The sequence below is a fragment of the Dromaius novaehollandiae genome, chromosome 6, assembly GCF_036370855.1.
Source record: "Dromaius novaehollandiae isolate bDroNov1 chromosome 6, bDroNov1.hap1, whole genome shotgun sequence".
Taxonomy (NCBI): domain Eukaryota; kingdom Metazoa; phylum Chordata; class Aves; order Casuariiformes; family Dromaiidae; genus Dromaius; species Dromaius novaehollandiae.
The window spans coordinates 6,914,850-6,936,533 of NC_088103.1; the positions used below are offsets into that span (position 1 = coordinate 6,914,850).

At 41.8% G+C, this 21,684-nt stretch overlaps 1 protein-coding gene across 4 annotated transcripts in view; it reads left to right on the plus strand.

Annotated features, from left to right (window-relative positions):
- The window catches only part of PRKG1 (protein kinase cGMP-dependent 1), a 496,774-nt gene that overhangs the window by 182,213 nt on the left and 292,877 nt on the right, over window positions 1-21,684 (plus strand). For all 4 annotated transcript variants that reach the window (XM_064513567.1, XM_026097420.2, XM_026097419.2 and 1 more), the window contains exon 3: window positions 2,301-2,414. In XM_064513567.1, coding sequence (XP_064369637.1) covers window positions 2,301-2,414 — 114 coding nt within the window. The remainder of the gene's footprint in view (window positions 1-2,300; window positions 2,415-21,684) is intronic.

Below are 21,684 nucleotides of genomic sequence, written 5' to 3' on the forward strand. Positions count from 1 at the left end.
GAGCTAATGATATTGATAATGATCAATAGCCTGGGAATTAAGTTTTATTTTTTTCTTTAGGCCTTAAGTATTGTTTTGCATAGTCTAAGATTTCGGTGATCACTTTGCCATATGAATATTGGTGAATGTTTTCTTCGTGGGTATTTAGTTCTAGGTGCTAATGGCATTATCAGTGACTGATATTAATACTAAATCTGATGGAAGCCGTGTCTTTAGACTTTCACTTGCCTTCTAATGTTTAAGTGTATAGTATGTATGCAATGATAGGAGCTGCAGAACTGCACGCGTATATCAGCCCAAAATGACTGGCCAACATTTTCCAAAGGGAAACGTGTTTTTGCCCACCTATGGGCATATGATTTTGCTGCACCCTAATAATGTTAGAAAATGGATTTATTCCCTTTAGATGTATTCCCTCTGGATTTATTCCCTTTGGATTTACTCTATTGCGGCTACCCTCCCTGGCATCTCTCCTGCGGCACGTCTAGAAGTTTGCATGAGAAAAATCTGCTTTTGCCTATTCACTGCTTTTCTATAAATAAAACACCATATATATATATAAGTGTCTGTGTAAGCTTTTTCTGTCTTCGCTATGTCAGGGGGTTTCAGTTTCTCTGAATTTCTTAATGCCAGGCACCAGCCCACTCTTCGGCACTTCTTGCCTTCCCTTTAGCGAACAACTGTGTTCAGGAGTCTCTCAGCGGCGCATTAAAAGCAAATCTCCTCGTGGCTCTGCTTTAACGTAATTTTTGGCGTCAAGGTGCCGCATTGTACAGGATTTATCGATGCTTTCCTGCAGGTCGGAGGATGTTTGGAAGCATTAGCTACCTGTAATGGTTTTTGTTTGTCCCTGATTTAATACGCCGCTTCTGCGTTCCTCTTGTTTTAATACAATCTTCGTGAAACCTCTGGAGTGGATGATTAACGTGTGGAAGTACCTTAATGCAGTATGTTCCCCTCAACGTCACCTTGCCCCCTTTCTTTAGGGATATATTTCAGTGTTTCTGCCCAATTTGAGGTCTTTTATTTATGTATCTGGCAGAGATATTATGCATTAAGCTTTTTTAGAGTTCTCTAAGTTTGCTTCTTCTAGTTGTTTTTGTAGAGGAGGGATGGCTAAACTGGAACTGTTATCCCCTTTGCCTGAAGGTGTACAGTGTGTATATAATGCTGTCGATATACCCACAGATAGGCAGGCCTGGCAGAATTGTGTTTATGTAGTAGAATTTGCTCTTTGCAGTCTTGCAGTTTTGTTTTGCAGGGTATAACATTAGGTCCCGTCAGCAGGAGGTGGGGTCCTATAATGGCAAATTATTTTGAGTTACGTACTCTTGCAAACGTTCGAGGGTAACTTTGGTACCTGACATACAAATTTAGATGGTCCTAAGGCTGAGAAGAACCAGTAAGATGTTGCGCTCGCTCTTGCAGAGCACCGTGCATAGAGGACAAGCCAGAGATTACTAAGTTTTAGGGGATGGTATAGCACCGAGCATTGGCAGGATCCCTTAATTACCTGCTCCCCAATTTGGGGACAAGAGCAGCTCTTTAGTGGCTGAGAATATTTGGAATTTGCATTTTCCTTCCTTGCCCTGTTTTGCGACATCCGAAACGGTGGTCGTGGGCGTGATAACCTTGCGTTCCCCCCACACCTCTACTGCGCTCTCTCCTTGTGTTGCCGCCTGTCTTCAGCATTCAAACGCATTCAACCTTTGCTTTTAAATACCCTTTCTATGGCTCTTCTCTGCGCCGTGTTGGTAAGCAGATAAAACAGACTTGCTCCAGTAAGATGAAATGTTTAAAAAGAAAAGGTACGACAAGATGCGACTTAAATAATGGCCAGGGGTCAAAGTAATTTTCCTTTTGATAACAGCTGGGCTATTCATGGCTGACTGTTCTCGGGGATTAATTCCTCTGCAAAAATGAGCAAAGTTACTCTGCGGTTTTCCCACGTGATGTTAAAGACCTAAATCTTCCTGGTTTTAATACAAAAATTGGAGAAAATTTCACCTGGAAGTGTAATATGTGAAATAAAGTTTGCATTGAGCTTAGTGCACCTCTTCCGGAGTCTATACCAATACGCTGCTAAGAAAATTCAAGAACTGAACGCTTATATAGGCAATAGTTGCTTCTAAGCTTTTTTTGAGTGTATATGCTCCCTGTCATGATGTGTTTGTTTAATTTGTCTTCAAATTGTAGGACTCTGGTATTTTTATTCATACTTTAATAGAAGTACTAAATTATAGAACGAGTCTGAGGAAAATTTCCTATTTAAAATGATCTCTCTTCCTTTTTTCTCGCAGATGGGAAGGTCGAAGTGACGAAAGAAGGTGTGAAGCTGTGCACCATGGGACCTGGCAAGGTATTTGGGGAGTTGGCCATCCTCTACAACTGCACCCGGACAGCAACTGTCAAAAGTAAGTTGATTTTCAAACTTATATACTGAATTCCTTAGGATTTTAATATTAGGGTTCTTATTTCTATGGTTAGCAGGCTACATAAATGTGCATATATGAAACTCCATTAAAATACTTTAGCTTTATCCATCTGGTTCTGTTTTTCCAAAGCAGCATATGGTGGTGTTGAACTGTTGATACTTAGATACTTAGAAATATATTTCATTCTTTGGACCTTGGCAGAGCTGCTATTCACTCTCCCGGCTTGAAGATGTTTTGTTTCAGTTAATTTTCTGCTGTCAGTAGTCCTCGATACTGCTTTCCCCTGAAAGAGCTTAATCTCCCAGAAACGTTTGGAGGAACATTTTTCACGCACAATGAAGTAAGAGCGAAGAGGGCTCATCTCTTTGGGCTCTTGTTTTTTCAACTTGGAAGACTTCAGTTTGATTCCTTGCCCTGCTATAGACTTTCTCCGGATCCCAAGCAGCTTCTTCCAGGAAAAGAGAGGATGTCTACCAACATTAGCCTGGGGAAGCTCTTTAACCCTGTAATCGATAAGAAAGGAGAGTGAGGCTTTGCTAGGCACCTGCCCTAAAATACAGTTCTCTTGAGGAGACCGTGTCTTTCTTTGGTGATGGGTTTCCCTGGTTAAGTCAGTTTTTGCGAACGTCTCTGCTGGACTTCTAACGTCACAGTTCTCCTCAAGTGAAACGGAGACTAGTAGCAGTTTCGAACATCTCAAGCATGTTGGATGTCCATGAGTATCTCATATTGTCAAGAACTCACCACGTGGGGATCCAGGCCGGGAGGGCAACGTAAGGGAGCTATACCACATGGCCACAGATCTTGGAAACTGGTATGGTTTTCCATGAAAGGTTGAAGCACGGCTGAATTTGTCTTCAGTTTCTGCGTTGCACTCCTAATCTGCTGTGTGCTCTCAGGCCACCCGTGGGGATGGATCAGAAATGGTCTGGGTGGGTAGAAGTTTTCCTTGCGCCGTGATGGGTGTATGATCCAGATGACTCTGTTGCTGAAACATATCTGGCCCTTGTGGGCTGAGTCTTTAGAAGAAACTCTTATGTATTTTTTCAAGACCAGTCCTTCTGTTTCCCCCCTCTTAGACTGACTAAACAGGCAGAATCGGAAAAAACCTGGATGGCTAAAAGCTTTTTTCACTTCTCCTGTAACTTCTGTGCATGTTGTGAGCAAAAGCATGGGTTACACAATACGTGGAGGGAAATTGCATTAATCTGTACAACAGAAATCTGTTTTCATTTAAATCCAGCTTATAAAGAGTTGAGAATCGGGAGGCATGATATCACAGTTCTTGACCTTGAGGTCAAGAGCTCCAAATGGCCTCTTAAGCAGAGAGGTTTTATGGGAGATGATAAATAGTTCTGTGGTTTAAAGACACTGTAGTGGAGGAGTTGGAAGGAGGCAGATGGGATAGATGATGAGAATAATACAGAGACACAAAAGGACTATCAAAATGAGGCATAAGTCCCTGTTCAGAAGAAAAAGTCTTTTAAAAATATCTAATTAAAAAAAGGAAGTAAGAGAAGAAATAGGCAGAAATGTCAAGACAGGGAAGGATAACTAGATGCTCTTGCAAAGAACATGCAGTTCTCTGTAATCCTAAAGAACTTGACTGAGGGACTCTGTTTTCACCTGTGTAAACTTTCTCTCTTTAAAAGCACTGTTTAATGCAGGTTAGCCCCTGGCTAGCCCACAGGCAGTTCATGGACAGCTCAGTTTATAATTTGGAGTAATCTGTAATCCCAGACATTGCAGTTTTAGTTAGGTGTGGCAAATGTGCACGTTGCACCAGTCATGTGTAGCCCCACCAAGGAGAGCCTGTGTGAGGGCCACAGCACCAGAGACCTCTGGACTGCTTCCACCAAGGTGTATTGGACTGCTCTTTTATGAGACACTTGATATCTCTTCCCGTTAGTCTGCTGGGGACTCAAGGCTACAAATGGGAAGGAGGTATTGATCTACTCCATCCTGCCCATACCTGCTTTCCCTGTAGGCGTGTTGTCCACGTAGAGGTATAGCCTGTGTTTCTGAGTGAAATTTTGGAGGATTGTTGGTGATGATGAATTCACGTGAGCCTCAAGCTCATGTTATGATACAGTTAAAGGAAATGGGAAGGAGAAGGGAAAGAGGGGAGATGCTGGATTCCTAGGAAGAGAAATGAGAGATCATTACAAGGTTTATTTGGGGAGAAGTAAACTTTTGATAATTGTAATGAAGACAGACACCCAGTCGACCTTAATGCTGGAGGCGGTGAAGGATGCATCAAGGGGCATCACCCAACTGTCATTTACAGAAACACTTTAGGGCAGGACTTCCCAGTTTTCAGGAGATGGATTTGCACCACCCTTAGAGTGTCAGAAGTTGCCCGCCAGTTCTTCATTACCAGGACTTTAAGTATTTCTTTTTAAAAAATGAGGTTCCAGCGAGGACTGAAGGAAGGATTCATTACGGTACCGTGAAGCTCAACGGTGCCTTCGGGCCATGCCGATGTGTCAGCCGCGTTGACGTCGCTTTGCTGTAATTGCGTTGTGGGTGTACTCTTGCTTTAAATTTGTAAATAATGAAGTTTTTAGTGCTACAGCATTCATCTACGCTGGCTCCTCAGCTGTTGCTCTCTCTGTAGGAGACTAAATTTAAGGGGATAAATCATTTTAGGAAGTACTTTGTCTTTTAAAAGTAATTTAAGAGAGTTTGAATTTTAATTATTCTTATCTGACTCCTCCTTGGTTCACTTTGACCTCTTTTAATGAGAGACAGCACAGGTCTCCTGAAAGCCTCTTCTGAGAGAATTATTACAGTATTTTTGCAGTCTGTATTATTACAGTCTTAAGTAAAAGCAGGAGGGGTCCAAGAAGAGACCGCCTCTGAATACCTAAGGGTTCCTCTTGATCTCGGTGAGGAAGGTAGGGCCACATCTCCTGGACAGTGGCTTCGTATTTAAGACAGCTACTAAAAAGTTTTTGACACCTAATTATTGGTTGCTAATTTTGAAGCTTTTACATTCCATTTCTAAATGTTACTGCAAGAAGGCTTTTTTTTCTTTTTCCTCCGATGAAGATTTTTCACACTCTCGCTCCGAGTAAGTCCTTGTCACGGCTTTCTGCTGTTGTTCACGCATCGACTTCCTTTACATATACAGCGAAGTGCAAATCAGCAGCTGTTTTTTTCCTGTATCTGCAGTTGATCCAGGGCTTTTAAATGGCCAAATGGGAAAATCACAGCCTGCTCACAGCTTAGAGGAGAATCACAGACTTTTTATACCCTGATTCCAACAAATAATTTTACTCAGTATGGTAGAATAAGGTAGAAGGTGATATTACTTATTTCTTATTAAAGATGAATTATTTCACAGCTAACATGCTGCCTTTAAATCCTCTGGGAGAGCAGTATTCTCCAGCTATGTCTGTTTACCTGTATATCCCAAATTGCCGTTGTCTTCTCTTTGAGGAAACAAGTTTAGTGCCCTAAAATAATAGAAGCTGTAAACTCGGGTCTCAGATCACTCGGAAATCACATTGTTGACTCAGAGTGTGATCTGAGTGCTAAAAATATGCTGGGTTTTGGGTTTGTTAGTTTTTTTTTTTTTTTTTTTTTTTTTAATATATATATATATACTTTTGTTCAGGCTAGCTGTTTTCTCCCAGCCACACATGCAGGTCAATACTAGGCTGAACGCTAGCATGAATCTTTCTCGTACGCTGTGAGACTAAGTAAAGAAAGCATTTGTCTTGCTTCGTGCCCAGCAAACAGGATGTTCAAGCATGTTATTGCAAGAACCTGAAGGAAGCAAAGACATATATAAAACCTGATTTTGTATATTAGTAGCATTAATGGCATAGGGGACTATCTGGTAAGTCAAAAAAAAAAAAAAAAAAGAAGAAGAAAAAGAAAAAACAAAGACCCTCCCCAGAGAATTCATGTTGCATATACAACTTTTTAATTCAGCATTTGATAACGCAGAATATGTGTTTAGTAAATGAAAATTCATCTTGCACATTCATTACTAATGTGCCGTGGTTCTCATGACTTGGAAAGAGTAACCTGATGAGTAGCATGTAGTATTGTTATTGCAAGCAGTTTAGGGGAACGTTATGATTTTGTGAAAGGAATGGATTCCCAAATTTTATTCCTTTGGGGGTAGAATTCGAATACAAAATCTTCTTGCAAAAAAGCCTCAATAAAATGCCACCAGCCTCAATGGAGTTACGCACAAGACGCCGGTCCGTGTTTTCAGGGAAATAACGCGAGTGGAAAAAAGAAAGCACAAACTGAACCTGTTAAACTGCAAATTATGTAAATCTTTTTTTTTCTGCTAAAACTAAGAGGGTCTCCTCAAACACTAGCATGAGAGTTGCTAAGCTGCCGTGCCCATCGGCACGGCTAGTTGTGCAAAAGTCACTACTGTGCAGCATGTTTAAGTAGTTGGTCAGTGTTGTTGCCAAGCTTGGATGAGTCTGAATTTTCCTCATCTTTTTTTTTTTTTTTTTTTTTAAGCATTCCTATGGAAATAGCAGGCTTGGGAGGTAACTGCAGCCGCAGAAGGTACCATAGCTTTGCAAGCGGCTTCGCGACACTGCTAATTGGCAAGGAAAACTAATGCAAGAGAGTGCCGCTTGCCAATTAAAATTGCAGCGGCTCGTTGCGAACCCTTGGGAGCGATGCTGCCTCTGTATGTTCTGTTCTAACAGTTACGGGTATAAAGTTGTTCAGATCTTAAAACAATCAAATGCTGGCTAGAAGGCCAAAGTTAATGGTGGACGTTTGGCCATTTGATTAAAATCTTTCTGATATGGCTTATTTATGAACATTAAATTCATAAACCGGAGACAAGGAGGTTGCAGGTCAGCCTGAAGTGCCTCGGTCCATACGTTGGTGAGGGATACATGGGACTGTCCTTGGAGAAGGCGATTTAAACTCTTGAAACTCCTGCATTTCTCTCTGAGCAGTCCTCACTTGTGGAACCACAACGCTCTGGACACTGATACTTTGATTAGATCAGCATTGCACCTTTAATGCAGTTTTAATTAGAGTTTCTTGCCATATTGTGGCACATGGGCTGGCTGGAGGAGGAGGTGGTGGCGTGGTGGGACATGACTTTTGCGTCCTGGGGTCTGTCAGGGGTTGGTGTATGGCTCACTAGCACAGTAGTAATCGGATTCCCCAGGAATCGGATACATCCGTGGTGCTCATCTCTGCTCAAAACATTAATCAAGTGTCTTCTTCCCACCACCAGCGTGTCATGGAGACCGCTTGCTGAACACTACTACATGGCTAAGATAAAAATATTCCTGGCTCCAGGGCTGAAATGCCAATTGATGTTATTAATTAGGGTAATTTTATGATAAAGCAGCCACCAGTGAGAACTGCCTGCATAAAGATGTAGGGATTAAGCAGACTGTTATGCTTTTTCCAGGGAATGCAATAAGGTGGAACTTGATCCTTCCTCCCGGGGAAAGAGAGCAAGAGCGAAAGTGCTGTTGAGGACAAGGGACAAGACGTAGCTGAACTCTTTTTTTTTTTTTAACAGCGACCGAGAGGGAGTCTAATCAAAGGGAGAATAGGTGGAGATGGGAAGAGCAAAATGAAAAATTCATGCAACAGCTGGGTCCACTGTCTACCCCAAACGCCTACAGGCTTATTGAACTTGATGGCAAAAATAGAAGAGCTGGTTACGGAAACAGGGCAAAAAAAAAAAAAAAAGAGGCAATATGGCATGATTTATCTTGTATCTTGTAGTGTGTTGATACTTTTTTGATGATGATTTTTTTTTGTAAGCAGTGAGCCGTATGGGTGGTTTAACATCCACAGGAATGACCAACCGTGGGAAGTTTGGGTCCAAAGTCCGGCACGATGTCTCGTCCTGGCCGGTGGCATGCAGTAAAGGCTCTACTTGGCACAACCATGGTGTGAAGTGAAACAGCATGATTTCACACTCCAATTTATAGATATATGGCCTGTCTGAATAAAAATAAAAAGGTCCAGATTCCAGAAAGCAGGCCATAGATTTGAGTGACAAATTCTGCAACAGTTCTGGGCGTTTCAGGTGCCGTAGCAGGCTGTTGACTGCAGAAACCAGCCAAGAAAGCGTCATCCCTTTGCACTACCTTTTTAATTTGGGAAATAGAAATAAAGCAGCTGAGCCAAAGGAAATCAATTTGGATTTGATTGTGGTTAAGTATTAGGTCTGTGCTGGGAGCATGTTTCCTTCCAATACAGCGTGTGTGTGTGTGTATATATATATATATTTTTTTTAATCTTGATGCAACCCCATTGCCTGGATCTCAAGACTCAAGTCACTGCATCAGCTAGAGCTGGGTGTTGCGGCGATGCTAAAAAAAAACGTTTAGCCGCTGACTGTGTGCGCAAATGCTTTGGGGTTTTTCCTCGCTTTGACCTTTATTTTCATTTTTATCGTCAATCGGGTAAACTTCAGATGGTTTGGAGCAGTGCAATGAAGTTGAGTAAAATACCACTAGTATATCAAGGCATATTGAGCTATAATCAAAAATTTACAGGGGAAAAAAGAAGGGGAAAGAGCCATGTTTTGTAATTGCGAGCAAGATTGATGCGGAGGGTCTCTTTTTAGAGGAGGAGGCTGGATGGAGGAAGCTCATTCACTGGGCAATGAGGCTGAAAAAAGGCTGTTTTCGCAAAAATCTTTAGATGAGAAAGCTAACAGTCCTTTCCAAATGCAGTTGCTTCGGGTAAATAGAAACATGAGACTGAAATTAAAAAAAAAAAAAAGACTTATGTATGAGGAAAATGCAAGCTTTGGCAATGTTGCGTTAGATTCTCTAAAGAAATGCTTTACCTTCCCAATTTTATCGAATGAATGTGTTTATTAATTTCAAGGATATAGTGTATTTCAGTTACTGGTGTAGGCACAACCATGGTTGGGGCTAAAATAGCAGCATGTGAGGGCTTGGGGCTGCTGCCGCGTGGCTCTACGGTGTTACAAAGCACCGGCGCTGCCTCCAGGAATTTTCCATATGGATTTTTTCTTTGTTTGTTTTTTAGTTATTATTATTAAAAACAAGAAATCCCTTGTGCTGCCTTTCTTCTCCTTTAATTTTCCCAGCTGGGGTGTGCGTTTGCTGTCCTTGTAGTTGAGAAAATGTGCTCTTTATGTGTTTTAGTCCGTGCTTTTAATTTAAAAAAATATATAGATTTAATTTTTTGTTGTTATTACCCGTCCTTAACTTTGTGCTTTGTTTAGTTTGCCTGCCGTTGGCTGTTTTGACATTTTCCAGCTTGTTTCAGGATGTAAAATTTTGCTTTTTTTTTTTTTTGCTTTTTTTTCCTCCTTAGAGCCTTTTCCGCGGCTCATTTGACTGATTGTTCATCTTTTTTTTAAATTGAACAGAATTGTTTATCTTTCATTTTGCTTCTATTAAACTTAGCTGGGATGAGCTTTCTCCTGGTGCTTACCTACCTACCTGGAGTTATCCCCTTGGTCCTTTGGTTGGTTTAATAGTGCTTTTACCTTTATGCCATCGCTTGCAGGTGCTTCCGAGGAGAAACGTTGCCGTGAGTGGACTTTGTCAGCAGCGCTCATTAGACCAGCGCGAAAGTAGTGATAACTTTTGGTGCCGGTTGAGCTGTTTTGCTAAGCCAAGTCGTTGCAATCCGTCTCGCGGGCAGGAGCGGAAGAGAGATGCCGAAGTTTTAGCTGTTGTATTGGGAATCGATGAAACATCTAAACTTTCTGCAAAATCCAAGTTTGGTCAAGAGCTCGAGGGCTAGGCAAGGTACTTAAAGACATGGATTTAATAACTCTTAGGGCTTTAAGTGATGTTTAGCCCATGGTGACAAGTCTCCTTGTTAACATTGCGCTTTGCTTCTTTTCTCTTACATACGTTACCCAAAGCGTTTTAGCAATCGGTGTTTCATTTAAATAGTCCAAGCCGGTTCCTGGGGGCTGTTTTAAGTTCTTGCTGTATTTTAACTCAGCCCCCAATGATGGTTGATTATGGGACACGTAGCAATGCGTCAATGGGAGTAAACGGATGCAGCAGCATCCTAAACTTCAGCCCAAACAAATCTTTTAGTTTTTTCTCCGCCTACTGATGTGGATAGTTTCCTAGTTAGTTGTAGAGTAGCTCCAAGGCTTCGGTCTTGGACTGCTCACTGTCTGCAGCCCTCCCTTCAGCACGTATTTTGAGGCTTTCCAAAAGGCATTGCATAACAGCACCTCGAAAACTCGCAGATCGTTTACGTTAAGAGATACCAGCTGCTAGGAATGGGGCTCAAAATCCTTGGTGGCAGCTAAATTATCAGAACGGAGCATGGCAACAACTCCCGTCCTAGTTTTATGTCGTGACGGCTTTGGGCACCTGGAGAAATGAAGGTTTGCAGAACTATGCAGCCCATTAAAGCTCTTGAAGAGCATCGGTCAAATATCCTCGCAGTAGCAGCTCGGGAGGTTTAGAAATCACGTGCAATTTTACGAAAGCCCTCCTGTATGGTAAATTTGGAGTGAGTCGGGCCAAAGGGAGGTGTCTACCACCGGGTATCCTGGCCACCCTCCGGAAAGGACCGAGTCTCCTGCAGATCCTGAGCTGTCTCTGCTAAGTCCCTGGATGATGTCTTGGGGAGACTGCAGAGCCTCAGAAGGCTTTAGACACCCACGTTCAGGTAACTGAATATAGTCCTTGCAGTCTGGCATTATATCCTGCTGTCTGACACGTTCCCGTTACAGAGAATAACTCTTCCCTCGTTCAAACACACAAAATTATTTCAGACTCCATAGTATGAAATCATTTTGTTATAGGAAAAAGCTTTCAGTGAGAGTCCGGGTTTAAAAACTATACAGACCTGTCTGCCAGTGCTAATAATAAAATAATATTTGTTGCTTGATGCGGAAGAAGTATGATCATCATTCAGGGGAAATTAAGCACTCGAGTTGTTTTTGAAATACCCCTGGATAATGTTTTTGTTGGTATTTTTGTTTTAATTGCAAAGTCAGATAATCCGAAAAACTTACACATTCGTAAGTGGATTATGACTTTCTCCGTGCCGCCCTCGAAGAAGCAGTTAATATTAACGGCAGCTGTAAAATAATTACTTCACAAGAGCTTCATTTTCTTCCCCTTTTATTCATGTCTCTGAAAACATTATTGATGTGTGAAATGATAAGGCTGGAGCAGATCTGATGGATGAGATGACTCAACTTTGCTAATGGCACTAACCCTTTGCTTGGAGCAGAGCTCGGTAAACACGGCAATGCAGTAATATTCTTTGCAGCCTGTATTAATTTACAGCCTCAACCATACATGGCCTTTTCTCAGGCTACATCGCTTTTGGTGAACTCCCATTTTGGCGATCCTAAAACCAAATCTCTCCATCAGTTGGAAGAAGTTTGGATGTCTGAGTCAGTAAAAGGTTTGTACAATAAATGTTGTTTTTGACACCCAGTGTTGGGACCCTCATCTCCATGCCTCACCTGGTTAAGTGCCTATGTATAAAGTTTACCAGCCAGCTAAATGGAGTTGAAAACATAGCTGTGGAAATAAAAATTATAACTGTACTATTCTCATTGCGCCTCCAAAATCTTGGAAAGAAAAGAACAAAGCAAATAGGAAGCAATTTTTTTTTAAACTCTTCCTAAAATGCTGAAACACTTTTCTTTTTCCCAACAACCAAGAGACCAACATCAGCAGTTGTCTGCCATGTGTAGGTATTTTTTTAAATTATGAACTCTTTCTGCCTCATTTAGTCTTTCTGCCACAACATTTTATGGAAAATTCTTTAGTTTCTTTAAGATTTCTGATTCCTTAATTAAAGTAAATAGAAAAGAGTCAACATTTTCCAAACTTTTGGCCCTGTCTTCTAAAAGCAAGAGAAATACTTCAGTACCAAGCTGCTTCAGGGTGGGCCATCTTTTAATACAGTTTACAAAAGAAAAGCGATAAATAGAAGATATGAACTGTCCTTATTTTTTTATTTATTTTGAGTGAAAATTATAGGTGAAATATGCCAATGAACCCTGGCTCCTAGGACAAATAGAAAAAAGAGCGATATCTCCTTTATTTTAGATATTTCTACGTAGGTAATGATAAGTTTATCTTCTGGAAGTGAAAAGTCCTTTTTTTCCTATGTGTTTTCAGTAAAGCACTTTGACTCCATAAACAATTAGCTTGAAACCTGCTTTCATGCTTCCCTGGAAACCTATTTATCACTTTGATTTTCTTTCTCCTTCCCCTTGCGCTTCCTATTCTCTCGCTAGCGCGACCCTTTAAAGAGCACATAAAGGATGCCCAAAGTGCATCCGTTGGAAGATTGGCACTGATTTTGCCTTATTTTATTGCTTTACAAGGGGCAAAACGGACACCAGCAGCTTGTCCAGCTCAGTCGAGAGATGCAGCCCAGCTCTCCTGTTTAGCACCTTTTCAAAGCTAAAATCCGTGCTGTGCAATGAAGAAAAATCTCTATACAAGTGCTAAAGATGAGGAAAAGCCTTCTTTTCAATACTGCCCAAGTATAACGCAGCTAATTCTTGTTTCCTTATTTTGGGAAAGACCAGGAAGCTGCAGCGAGAGAGGGAGGTGTTGGACACGAGCAGGAATCACGCAGGAGTGATGGAAAGCGACTTTTTGGGGGAAATCAGGTTTTGTGGAGCTTGTTGTGACTGCCGAAGATGCTAAAAGTTGCCAATCGCGTGTAGGTGGCTTGTTCGGAAGGTGGGCTCCACTCTCGTTTGGGTTGCATGGGTGTTTCAAGCGTGCGAGGTGCTGGTGCGGCAGATGGGTATGCCATGTGCTGCATCACAGTGTGTTTAAGGTTATATTTTTATATATGGAAAAACAAAATAGCGACTGCAAAACACATGTCTATCTACCACCCTGCCTACATTGCTTGTACTTTTGGGGTTTTTTTGGTATTCGCCATCTGCGATTGCTGGTTTGCCTTTAGGAATTCCCAGTGGGAGCCGGGTCTGTGTCCTATATATTCCCGTGCTCACATAGGGGCTGACACTATAGCCCAGCTCCCCAGCAGTTCCCAAAGCAAGCAGTTAAGACAGTGGCATACAAATTGTTTGCAACTTGCTCTTCAGGGAATATAGACCATGTAAAAATAAATTCTTGCGCTAGCGCTTATGAATAGGTAAAAGCAGCTGCTATTCTTTTTTCCTCTTTCCTTTCCAGCTTTGCTGAATTATCAGATGAACAAGAGTAGTGGGGCAATAGTTCATCAAAGCAAGAGAACTTAAAAGTTTTCCCCTTCCCTATAATGGACATAAGGTGGAAGCTATTTATGGAGAAGGCATCTGAGGGTGCATCCAATGTGATGACCACCAGTGGTTGTGTCTCCTGAGCCCTTGCGATCGGCTCAAGCTGTGTTTAGACAAAAATACGTTCATTATTTGATGAGCCGTGTTTGTTCTTGATATGACTATGTTATTTTGACCGCGCTCGCATTTTTATTCTGAGCCATGCAATGCCTTGGTTTCATGGACAGCGTTTGAAGGAGTTTTTACAGTGACAAAGTGCTGTGGAAAAATGTTTAAACTTAAAATCTGGCCGTTTAGCACTGTGTGTTAGCAAGCCTTCACCTACCATGCCTTTGTGTTGCTGCAGTGATTTAAAGTAGTCAATTTAGCATTGTTCACTATTTTTAAAATGACTGTGCTTTAGTTCCTAAAGAAGGAGAATTCTCTATTGTAGCCGGCTTACACTGAAAAATACTACTGTTTCTCCAAATTCATTGTCTTCCCTGCTCTCAGTGACAAAATACCTGAAATCTTCTTTATTATGTAATATTTCTAACCATGAGTCCATTTGCTAGTGGCAACTTAGCAAAGTCAGAAGAAAATTGCAAGTTTGCCACGTGTTGTGATGCCCCAGATGTCATCTTCAGTGACCAAGATTTACTGAAGATTGTAATGCTGTAAAGAAGTCTGTAATTTACTTGCACTTATCCACTCTAAAGGTCTTGGGCAAAGATGGATATAATATTATTTAAGAGCCAATGTATAAAAGCACTTGGATACAAATTAAATCAACGGAAAAGCAGATAGACTTTTTAATTAAAAGCAAGCAAACAAGTTCTCAGAATTGCAGATCTGAAAAAACTCATAACGTTTTTATGAATTGCGTCTTCTCTCTAAAAGCAATCAGAACAGGAGCATTTTATTTGTCTTCAGACTGCAATAAAAGCCACCCAGACGACGGACTTTGACAACTGTATTTACTTCTCGAAGCTATTTGCAAAAAGCTTCATTTTTGAGCTTAAATGCAATGGTTGGTTGAAACGCGTGTAATGAAGCTCTAGTCTCTCCAGCCTCTATCCAATACCCAGGAGAAGAAATGAGATTAAAATAGTCTATCATTTGAATCATCAGGAGGGAGATGGAGGATGTGCAGAGGGCCAGACGTATTTGGGTATTTCTTCAGGTTTTCAGGGTATTTTGCAGCCTCCCTAAATAGCAACATAAAGCACAGCTGCTACTGTAATGACAATTTCTGTGGCTTTTACAAAAGTAAAATATATATGTATGTCCAGTATATATGACACATACTGGACATCCTAAATTGTTGGTTTTATGTGACTTGAATTGAACTCAAGTCACTTGAAGTCAGTTGAGCAGTTTGGTTAGTGTTTAAATGCAGAGATCTACACAAGGAAAAATCCCTGCTGTCTTTAAAGAAGTGGAATTGTCTTTATTTCTTCTGTTTTTTTCTTTTTTTCCTGTCTCTCTTATTACTCTTTTAGCTTATTTGCAATAGAGGACAGGCACAATGATTGACTAAAATTGCATAACACGCCCAGCTTGGATCCTGTCTTTTTATAGTTAGATTTTTTTATATGCAAGGGACAGGTACGGATTTCTTCATGATATAATATCAGCACTGAGCAAGGCAACGGTTGAGAGTTTACCAAAACTGAGGTTAAGTGATTTCTGCCAAGCCAGGCTGTTGAGCTGCGATACTTCTCATGCAGTCAAACGTGGAGTCACTCAGAGCAAAATTGCATTTCCTTAAAGAGAGACCATCTAGCTGATGCTCTCTAGATATTATGCCCCGATGCATAAGCTTAAAAATAACATTTCTGAAACTGAGTGCTCTTATGGAAGTAGTTTGAGTACCGTCAAGAAAGGCATGGAGAGTTGCTCCAATAATATGGTGCTTTGTATAAATGTTTTTTTGAAAGTCTTTGGCAGAGGAGCGTTTCCGTCTGTAGAAAACTTGAGAGCTGCTCAGCCTTCCTCATGTGTGCTGTAGGATAGTCTATCAAATCACTGTCTTTTTATCTGTTTTTTCAGTGTTCTCTCTAGTTTTTGAGATAGTGAAATATAGCAGAAGACAAGGAGAAAATCCAGTGAGCTAAAAGCAAGTGGTGGTGAATTCCCAAAGGAGGTGTGCTGTGAACTCAGTAGGACGCTGGATGGTTTGTGCTTTGATGCCTCCTTAGATGAGATGGGGATGAGTTGGAGGGAGGAACGCTGATGACATGGAGAAAGCAGACCAGGTGACGGGAGACGTTTAAGGAAGCGTTAGAAGTTGGCATTTTCCATGGCCACCATGTCTTCACGGTGGCAGTAGCTGAGCTTGTCGTACTGAGGTGTCAAAATGCCTCGTAGTAGGCCAGTACTTGCCCAGAGATACCACTAAGGGTCAGCAGCAGAGGCAGCATGGAGATGTGGCTCTTCTGTCTTCCCGGCTCATTCCCTGCTCGCTAAAACACATTCTCCCTTTGAAAAGTGTTTAAGACCTGATTAGACACAGTAATCTCTATATTACAAGTCTCCTGAGCCACTTCAGATTTTTTTCTTCTTTAAATTTCTTCCCCGCATTTTTGCTTCGCTTCTTCCAGTCTTTGTCCTTTATCATTTTCATGGAGCTCTGTGATTCTTTCTCACAGTCATTGCAAGAGACCTGGAATATAGATTGATCGTTAGATATTGTCCGGGAAGAGTAAAGTTTGCCTTGTTCTGTCATCTTATAACATCCCCGCTCAGAGATATCTGACACAAGCCAATACTCAAAGCGCAGCACATCTCTTGGAGACCAGGCAGAAATCCAAACACAGATAGTCTTTACACCACCCGAGGATGGGCTGTACCACTTGTGAGCAGTGTTAAGTGCTCCTTTCGGTGCACATCCCCACGCTGTAGTTAATCTGGTTGCAATCTCAGACAGCCCCTCTGCTTCGCCGCAGTCACTTCTCCTTTGCAGTTAGCTCTCCTTCCGGCTAGCTGAACTTTATTTTTGCGATTCGGGTCAGGAATGAAGAAAAATCTTAATTGTATCTCATTTTGCTTTTTACGTGTCTTTCCAGTCAATGATCCAAACTCAGAGTGTGGTTTCCCCTTTTGACTTCTTCCTCTGTGCTCATTCAGGCACCATTAAGCCTACATGCATATGCTCTGCCCTCTAAATAGGAGCTTAATTTGGCCTAATTTCTATTGATCTCTTGTGATGCCTGCAGGCATTATTTTGTATATATGCACACACTTGTACTTTATATGTATTTATATATATGCATACGTATGTATGCAGAAATCCACATGCACATAAATGGTCTTGGTTAGGCCACCATTTTATCTAAGAGCCTTAGACACTACCGTGATGCAAAGTGAGAAAATCCCAAATCAGTCTCACTAGAGGAGGGAGCTGATTATCTTCCTTTTTTTTCTGCGAGACGAGATAATCAAGAGTGGCATTTTATAGCCTCGGTGTCCATGTTGCAGGTTCAGCTCCTAGGATCGTGAAACCTTACCAACTGCTGAAAACCACCAATTGACCTAGCCAAATCCGTAGCCTTGAAGACGCCTGGGAATCCAGAAAAGCGCACAGTACTAACAAAGTGGATAATATATCAGGACTTGAAGGCATTTAAAGGGCTAAAGATATTCAAGTGATTGATCTAAAAAGTTTATTCTAATCCCTTGTTCTAAGAAGCTTTCACAGGCAGCAATTTAGGACCCTGTTTTATTGCAGGTTAAATACTTGTTTCAAGGAGCCCTTTGCTCAATACACCTGGAGATCATCAGCTGTCACTAAGTGACATTGCAGACCCTTAGCTTGGCTGTTATGTCATCAGATAAGGAACTTTATTCTTTTCCTCCTTTCCTAATCAGAGGTACCAATTTGTGCTACAGTCACTAAGACTTGTGAAGCAACCTGTGGCATGCTCTATGGTTGTTACTCTTCGATTAAAAATGTTGCTGGCTAAAATAGCAAGTATTCTCATGGGGTTGTTGCATGGTTTCCGCTTAGCCCTCTGTGCCGGGCAGTTGAGTCTCCTCTCCTGACTCTCCAATTTTAACATGCAGGAAGCTGATTATATTTAATTGCAAGGATTACGTAGCTTTATCCGTGCCTGTCAGCAGGGAGGAGTCTTCTTGTGTGCTAGGTATTCCTGAATCCTACTGAAAATGGTGCGTGTTATTAACATGGGGACCTGTAGTATGTGTAAGACCAGACTCCGATTTCCCTTGATGTGAGATAGTGCAAAGGTGTATCTATAGGGGGAATTAAGGAAAGCTTAGCTGAATTAGGGGAGGAGTGGAAGGCTTCCATGCTTTGGACATAGACACTCTTTATCATAAACCACAGCATTTGTGCTGTGAGGAGCTGACACCTCCCTTTAGCAATGAAGTCCTACAAGTGTTGGTTGGAAGGGACCTCAGCAAACTCTTGTCCAACCTCCTGCTTGAAGAGAGACTATTACGGCAGCCACAGCTTAGTAAAGATGAGTCTTGAAACCCCGAAAGGATGGAGATCCTCCACCTCTCTGGTGACCTTTCCCAGAGCTGCACCATCCTCTTGAGGAAGAATTTTCTCTTCACGTCCAACCTGAACGTCCCAAGCCACAGCTTTTGGCTGTTGTCCCTCACCATAAAAGTTTGGCAACAAATGTAATTGCCTTCGCAGTTCAGGACCGTTCTTGCACCTATTGATGCTGCTGCTCTCCCAAAAGGAGCCCTGCCTTAAGGAGCTACGGCTGTTTCCTTGTGCCCTTGTCCACCTCTAGTTATTCAGGTATGCACCAGTGGGTCCAGTGCCACGGGAATTGGGTTGGCAGCCAATCCAGCTTAAATATACCCCCTCTCCCCAAAACAAAGCAACCCTTTAGGTTATTTTTAACCTAAATCTGAACTTAGCAATGCAGCTGCATAAACAGTTTTCCTGGCATGACCGAGGGCTGGTGTGGGAGTGCGTGGGAAAGGGAAGTGTGGGAGAAAAGGAATGTGATAGGGACAGCTTTGGACAATAATGGGAAAAAAGAAATTAAAAGTGCAAAAATCCTCTTTCTTTCTGCACAATGATGTTTGGGTTAGACTTAACGGGCTTCAAAGTGCTTTTTTGCTCCGGACCATTAGTGGCCTGGACTTTGCTGTTTCCCTGTGGGCCACGTCCTGAGATGGCCCAGTTTGTACAGGGAGAAGATGAGGGCATCAGAGGACCTACAGCGCTTATGCTCAGCTGTACTGTGTTTCACGTGGGATGGTATTTTGGTTTATTTGAGAGAAAAAAAAAAAATGAACCTGCGTGCTTCACCCCAGGTATAGAGTACTGAGTTCAGGTTTCCTCGTTGTCCCAGTCTTTTGATGTAGTTTTGAATAACCCTGCTTGGCCTTCAGTGCTGGTACGCATGAAACTGGGATAATATGACTTTCAGCTATCTGCGTTATTGACTGCGGTTGTAAGCTTTCTAGGATGAGGACTATTCCTGCGATAAACCAGGCACCGGTCTTGCTTGGCATTTCTAGACTGTATTCTGATGCTAGTAATAATTATTTTTATGCAGCAGCTGATGGAAGTGTGTTATTGAATAAAAATCTTATGTAGCTTTGCTGGTGTGACATTGTGTCTTGTTAGTACTTTTTTTTTTTTGTAAGTATGACAATTATAATTGGATCATATAATTTAGTTACTGGCAAAATTAGGTCTTTCATTAGCTGGTGTTTTTCAGTCTGCCATTAACAACTTCTGGAAACTGTGGACACTGAAGCATTGGCAAATTTTATTCACGATAATATGTAATCCAGTTAGATTGTAATTAGGTAGTTATACTTGTCCAATAGTGTTTGTACTTCCATACGTTCATTATAACGAAACGTATACAGCCCATTACATGGCTGTTTTAAAAAATACGTTCAAAAATGAAATATTTTGAGTCTGAATATTTCAGAGGAGTCAATGTTACACTTCAAAGTTGATTTGGAAATTTTGTCGTTGTCCAAATATTTGAATGCTTCAGATTAACACTAAAAGGTTTATGGTATTTACCCAAGCATTGTTCCATTTCTAATTGTCGCTTGACAAATATTGTGATATCTGAGAAGACTCACCAACACCAATTCATTAGGAAGCAGCTGCAAACAAGCTGATCTACTGGAGTTGGGGGCTGCTGCTGTGTTAGACCTTTTTTTTTTTTTGTGTGTGGTCTGAAAGAGATCCTTCTTCCTTCTCCACCAAATCGAGGAAGATGATGGTGGTGGCATTCAGCATCTGTTATTGATACTATTGATACTTCATTGATACTATGCTCTTCTCTCCTTCATCATAGGCTCCACCGAGTGAGTGATGTTATCAAGAAATGGTCAGGGAGACATCCAGGCGTTGCTATGCCCTTATTCCTCTCTGGGTCTTAACAGAAGCATGCCAAGACTTCAGTGGAAGCAGATTTTTCTCTAATTGGCCCCCTATGAATGTATTTGCTCCCACGATTCCAGTAAATATTTGGCTGGAATTATTTCACAGGCAGTTGTGGAATGGCAGAGTGCATTACTACATCTGCTTCTCCCAGGTGATGGTCATCTGCAGCAATGTCTGCTTCTCCCAGGTGATGGGGGATCACAGCAAATGTCCATGCCTTTCCCTTTCCATTTTAAAGCCTGCAAAACAGGTGAAACTTCTTCAGGATATCCCTGAATCTTTATAGTGATGTACAGGGCGAAGGTGGTAAGGACAACCCTGAATTTAGAAGTAAAGCTTACGGATCTGCTTCAGCTCTGGACTGAGCCACAGTCAGTACAAATCAGTTAAAGCTTAAGGCCCAAAATCCATTAAAGAGTGACAGATTTTCTTTCACTTCACAGAGCACACCCAAAGTCATTTTTCTGCTCTATCTGCTCATCCCTGCTAATATTTTTATAGGGACCTCAAAATGAAAATGAGCGTGCCTTGAATCTTTTTGCATTCTGCTGGGATTGACAGAAAAGGGTCCATCCATAGGAAGTGTTGGGGATTCATAAGATTTTTCTCTCTAAAAGCATTCTTCCCTTTTGTCAATAAAATAGAGCCAAAGTAGCAGAAAAGGCTGCTCCCTTTTCAATAAATCAAAATACTCATTTCCACTTAGAGATACCCAAACAAGTGTTTCGATGCCTGAGGGTGGCTTTCAATTTGATCGTTTCCCTGGGATTACACAGTGCATTAATATTAACCTCAGTTTCCAGGGGAACTGCTGCATCGCGAACATTGGGCAAGATTCGTATCGACCCTTGCGCTTGTACTGGGGGCATCCAGTGCTTATTGCAGCTTGAAGGAGTCTCGCCGCCAACGCGGAGGACTTGGCAAGTGGTTGAACCGCGCTGACAGCTAAAGCCGGCCGTTGCCGTTCGGGGTGATTTGGTGTTTTGTAGAGAACAGGCTCGTGAAGTGGGAACGACTGCGTTTCCCATGTGGCTCTTCAGTCCCTTTAGGGACCCACTTAGATAAGGATTTAGCAAATGCGCTGTGCCTCGCAGTTCTTTCCCGTGATTTGAGAAATCTGAGCAGGTTTTAAGGTGAGAGAAGGCATTTGCAGCTAATTGCTGAAATCTTCTGCGTGAGAATTAGCTTTTGCCTTTGTTGAAAAGGACTTATATTTGGAAAAAACTCCTAAATTGGGAAAGGTCTGGGCCCATCATGCCCCTGCTGCTAGCTGCCGTGTCCTGCCATGGGCCTTGCGCCAGTGCTAGCAGCGATGGATGCACTTTTGCTGGCGGCCTCACTGTAATTTGCCCCAAAAAACCCTGAAAAATGCTCGCTCGTGGCCAGTTGCAGATGAGCTAGTGGTGTTGGGGCAGACTGGAAAGATGCTGGAAGCCCCTACACTAAGGATGGGAGAAGTCCTTCTTCCACGCTGGAAATCAGGGAGGTGGTAAACCTGCAGAAACCTGATGCTATTTTAATTCCTGCAGTGGAGATTATGGCTGAGATGTTTTGAGGTGAGAGACTTGGGGGAAATTATCTCATTTTTCCTACTTGTTTTGGAAATCTCTTTCCTCAGCATGCTGCATTATAGATGCTATGGTCAGAAAGAG